This window comes from Danio rerio, chromosome 19 (assembly GCF_052040795.2).
Source record: "Danio rerio strain M-AB ecotype USA chromosome 19, GRCz13ab, whole genome shotgun sequence".
NCBI lineage: Eukaryota > Metazoa > Chordata > Actinopteri > Cypriniformes > Danionidae > Danio > Danio rerio.
The window spans coordinates 41,222,501-41,227,500 of NC_141039.2; the positions used below are offsets into that span (position 1 = coordinate 41,222,501).

At 28.7% G+C, this 5,000-nt stretch overlaps 1 protein-coding gene across 46 annotated transcripts in view; it reads right to left on the minus strand.

Annotated features, from left to right (window-relative positions):
* adgrb2 (adhesion G protein-coupled receptor B2) overlaps positions 1-5,000 on the minus strand; it is a 554,448-nt gene that overhangs the window by 254,148 nt on the left and 295,300 nt on the right. For 17 of the 46 annotated variants that reach the window (XR_015515932.2, XR_015515929.2, XR_015515931.2 and 14 more), the window contains exon 5: positions 3,085-3,249. Coding sequence is in view for 9 of the 17 variants with exons in the window: in XM_087294496.2 (XP_087150622.2) it covers positions 3,085-3,249 (165 nt within the window). In the remaining 8 variants the exon portion in view is untranslated. 46 annotated transcript variants of the gene reach the window in all.

Here is a 5,000-nt window from a genome sequence, read left to right on the forward strand (position 1 = left end):
GGAGACGAATCGCGATCTGGGAGAGAGCGGAGCAGTGCTGTGGATTACACATCAAACCAATGTAGCATTATATGAGATTGACGAAATAGTTTTTTAGATAAAATAAAATAAAATTAAATAAAACAATGAATGAATGAATGAATACATAAACATTTAAATTAAAATAAAATACAATACAATAAAATATATTAAAATAAAATAAAACTATAACATACAACAACAATAATAATAATAATAATAATAATAATAATAATAATAATAATAAAAAAAATAATAATAAATAAATAAATAAAAAGATGAATACTTACATAAATATATTGTTTATTATTATTATTATTATTATTATTATTATTATTAGTAGTAGTAGTAGTAGTAGTAGTAATAGTAGTAGTAGTAGAAGTCGTAGTATAAGTACTACTACAATAATAATAATAATAATAATAATAATAATAATAATAATAATAATAATAATAATAATAATAATAATAATAATAAAAGATGAATAAATAAATAAATAAATAAATAAATAAATAAATAAATAAATAAATAAATAAATAAATAAATAAATAAATAAATATGGAAAATAAAATAAAATAAAATAATAAGAGGGTTTTCGGGTCAGTGTCCTACAATGATCCTGTTTATTCATTCACATTATACTATATATTGCTTAAAATATTTTTAGACAGTTTTTTGGTGAAAAGATGAATATTTCAGCTGAAACCACTGTGGTTCTTCCAAGTCAAAAGCTATCAATACTTCATAAGTTGAGAAAAAAATAAAAACATATACAGGCATCTAAAAATTAATACCCATGGTTCCTGGCAATACATAGAGGTTTTGTGAAATGAAACAATTGATCTATGAAAGAAACTGAATATTATTTAATCATTAGCAGCTTTAATTCTCATATTAGCTTAATTCTCAAGCTAATGTCATAAATGCACTCAATACTGTTTGCCCAGAATGTGAATTAAAAGTGATAATGATGTCCAGGATCTGGCAAAGACTGATCGATTCACTTCAAAAAAAGCCTGCACTGGAGCAAAGTTTTTTTAATTAATGTTATTGCTTTTTTCACTATCAAAGTGCCAATAGTCATTGCCCTGCAATGTATGAACAACACTAGAACAAAAAAGTCCCATACATCTCGGATAAATAAAATAACAGCAATTTTATCATTTTTAATTCCCTTTTCGATTAGAAGTCCCTTTCAAGAGTCACTTTTGGAGTCAAAGTTTAGCTAAAATGGCTGAATGAAACAAAGAGGAAAGTATAAGGAGCAAGGCTGCAGAAAGAGAAGCAGAAAACACCTTCAGACTGAGACAGAACAGGTGGGTGAGAGAGAGACTGACGTGAAACAAGCCGACTGGGGTGAAGCCAGAGGCTCATGGGAAGGAAAGGGAAAGGTCAGACAGACAGAAGACGACATGTGAACAGAGAGAGGAGACAGGAGATACACAACATTGAAAAAAGAGTAAAGCAGAGGAGTTCAGAAGATAGCACACTGGGTCTCATTCACTCACTGTGTGGATGCACTCATTTGTGAGTAAAATATGCGCATGATCATTTTCGGATAGATTTTTTGTTTTGTTTATTTGGAAAGAAATAGGTATATTGCTTTATAAATATTTCTCAATATTGTTTTATTAAACTACACAAATGTTAATACACAAACATATTACATAAATATTATAATCAATAAATAATAATATTGTATTTTTTTTAACTTATCCATTTATCCTAAAACTTTTTAATACATGACAAAGGTTAGTAATTTCTGGAACACTATAATAATAATAATAATAATAATAATAATAATAATAATAATAATAATAATAATAATAATAATAATAATAATAACTATTATTATTATTATTATTATTATTATTTATTATTATTATTATTATTATTGACAGAACATGAATTAATAAAAATTAAAGCATTAATAAATATATTATTATTATTATTATTATTATTATTATTTTATATTACTAATAATAATAATAATAATAATAATAATAATAATAATAATAATAATAATAATGCATAAAGAAATTAAGCATAAATAAATATATTATAAATAAAAAATAATAATAATAGTAATAATTACAACAATAATAAAAATAAATTGAAAAATGAAAAATAAATGAATAAAAAATTAAAGCATAAATAAATATATTGTAAATGATAATAATAATAATAATAATAATAATAATAATAATAATAATAATAATAATAATAATAATATTAACAATAATATACCAAAACAAAACAAAACATATTCATAATAAATACATACAAAACACAAATACAAATTTGTATAATTTTATTAAAAAAACGTTTGTTATAAAATCAACTGTAAATTAACAAAATTTTACAAAAATATAAATTATGCAAAATTATTCTAAATAATATAGTATAGCTATTATACTTTAAATAGACACTGATTAATTAAGTCATCTTATTATAAATTAATATTCATTTAATTAATATGTTCGATAATGCATGTATTTTAACCCTTGTGTGCTGTTGGGGATGTTTTTATCCATTATGTAGTCATTTTGAGTCTTAATTTGGCAACAACTCTCTGCAAGTAACAGCAAAAGGAATAATATTTGGTGACAAGTTTTATTTTGACTCATAATTTGGGAAAACACTTTGAAATGTTTCAAAATAAATCAACAACACACTGGGCAAATGTACTACCCTTTAATATCCATAAGTTAAAAAATCCATATTTTACCTCTTACCACCAACAATCTTTACGACCAACAATCAAGAATGCATAAAAATATGGTGTCATGGCTTTGCAATCAAAAAAATGTCATTATAATTAAAGTAAATGGGGCAAAAACAGCCATGAACATAATGAAAGGGTAGTCAATTTAAACAGTGCACAAAGGTTATTTTCAATATATAAATTTGCAACAAGATACACATACGCACATAAGAAGGAACACCTAGATAACTATCAGTAAACAAGACCCACTTGTGTGATTAATAGTATATAAAGACAGAAAGTTCTTCAGGGTTGAGGAAAGAGACAGAGTCAGAGGAGAGGCAATGGAGAAAAGTACTAACCAGGGCACACAGCTATATTGCAGAGTTTGGTTTGCACCTCTGGGCCTCCGCAGCCCGTGCTGTCATGCTGGGGGAGAACACAGATCCTGCTCCGAGTCCGAGAGCCGCGGCCACACGTGACAGAGCATAGGCTCCACGAAGACCATTCCTCCCACAGCCCATGCACTGCAAACACCAACAAAACCACCAATGGGGATGAGGGACGATGGATGGGGATGAGGCGAACGCCTCTCCAGGGCCAAAACCCCAGCCACAGGAAGGAGAAAACCAGCAACACACAGACTGTCAAAACCAGTGAATCAAGCCTTAGGATCAAGAAGGAAATGAAAATGAAACAATGTGTAGTACGTTGAAGTCACAATTAGTCGCACTCCTTTGACTTTCTTCTTTTTGAAATATTTCCCAAATGATGTTTAACAGAGCATGGAATTTTTACAGCATTTCCTGTAATATTTTTTCTTCTGGAGAAAGTCTTATTTGCTTTATTTCGGCCAGAATAAAATAAGTTTTTTTTTTTTTTTTAAAGCATTTTAGGGTCAATATTATTACCCCCTTTAAGCAATATTTTTTTCAATTATCTACAGAAAAAAAACCTTGATATGCAATGACTTGCCTAATCAACCTAGTTAAGCCTTGAAATGTCACTTTAAGCAGAATACTAGTCTCTTTCAAAACATTAAGTAAAATATTATGTGCTTTAATCATGGCAAAGATTAAAAAAAATGATGTTGATAAAAATCTTTTTTTCCGTTCAACAGAAATTGGAGGAAAAAAATTTACAAGTGGGCTAATAATTCAGGAGGGCTAATAATTCTGACTTCAACTGTATATCCTGTAAGAAGGAAGACCAAAGTGCGAAAGATCAAGGCACGGGGGCTTGAGCAAAAATAGATGAAATGCAGCGTTTGATCATGAGATGTGTCCGATTGATTGTGTTCCTGACGGATTTCCATGAGGTTGCGTCCCTGAAGGATTCTTTGACTATCAATAAAAGCGACACGCGTTCCTTTTAGGTTTTTTTATGTCGAGTGACTTTGAAAATAAGTATTCTTTAGATGTGTTCTTAAAGTGTTTTAATGCATGGCATATGAAGATGTCAAACTATCAGGAATGACTCTAACAAGTGTTTCGATTCAGGCTGCATTCCAAAGTGTGGGTGGACAACTGTCTTCTAATGTGGCAAAAGACATGTGACACACAATCGTCGATTTTCTAATTATGCTAACTAGGCAAGTAAGGGTAGAGAAGTTATTGTATAACAGTGTACTTTTCTGTAGATAATAATAAAAAAAATGGTTAGGAGGGCTAATAACATTGACCATAAAATGGTTTATAAAATAAAATAAACCAGCTTTTATTGTAGTTAAATTAAAATGAATAATGCTTCAATCAAAGCAATGCAAGTTTCATTTCTCTTTTTTTATGTCGAGTGACTTTGAAAATAAGTATTCTCTAGATGTATTCTTAAAGTGTTTCTTCATGGATATCATATGTAGATGTCAAATTATCAGGAATGACTCTAACAAGTGTTTTGATTCAGGCTGCATTTCAAAACGTGGGTAGACGGCTGTCTTCTGAGGTAGCAAAAGACATTTGACACACAGCTGTCAATTTATCATTATGCTAACTAGGCAAGTTAGAGTAGAGAAGTTATTGTATAACAGTGGTTTGTTCTGTAGATAATCCAAAAAAATGGTTAAGAGGGCTAAAAATATTGTCCATGAAATAGTTTAAAAAGTAAAAACTGCTTTTAAAAAGCGAATAAAAAGCGACGCGTGTTCCATTTCATTTTTTTATGTCGAGTGACTTTGAAAATAGGTATTCCATCAATGTGTTTCTAAAGTGTTTTTAATGCATGTCAAATGGAGATGTCAAATTATTGGGAATGACTTTAGCAAGTGTTTCAATTCGGGCTG